Raw genomic sequence first — 247 nt, 5'->3', positions numbered from 1 at the left:
CTGCGGCTGCTGTTTGCTGCAGCAGCAGATCGGAGGGCCTGCTTGGAAGCCATTAAGCGGGCCCTTTCCGAATTGAAGCAGAAGCGCAGCAGCAGACGCAGCAGCAGCAGCAGCAACAGCAGACGCAGACGCAGCAGCAGCAGCGGGAGGCAGCCCCGCAGGAGCAGCCGACGCAGCAAGAGGCGTCTTGTTGCTAAAGACACCAGAGATGAACAAAGGGGAGCGATTTGCTTCTTTCCAGGGCCTC

The 247-nt window shown here is 60.7% G+C and overlaps 1 protein-coding gene across 1 annotated transcript in view; it reads left to right on the top strand.

Moving 5' to 3' along the window:
* ETH_00032435 (uncharacterized protein) overlaps positions 1-76 on the top strand; it is a gene marked incomplete at both ends in the record, with an annotated part of 2,139 nt that extends 2,063 nt beyond the window's left edge. Inside the window, one exon of the mRNA XM_013376337.1 lies at positions 23-76. Within this exon, the coding sequence (XP_013231791.1) occupies positions 23-76 (54 nt within the window). The remainder of the gene's footprint in view (positions 1-22) is intronic.
* Positions 77-247: the final 171 nt, after the last annotated feature.

Source organism: Eimeria tenella, genomic scaffold, assembly GCF_000499545.2.
Source record: "Eimeria tenella Houghton genomic scaffold, Eth_scaff3352, whole genome shotgun sequence".
NCBI classification, from domain to species: Eukaryota; Apicomplexa; class Conoidasida; order Eucoccidiorida; family Eimeriidae; genus Eimeria; species Eimeria tenella.
This window is presented reverse-complemented; position numbering and strand designations above follow the sequence as displayed.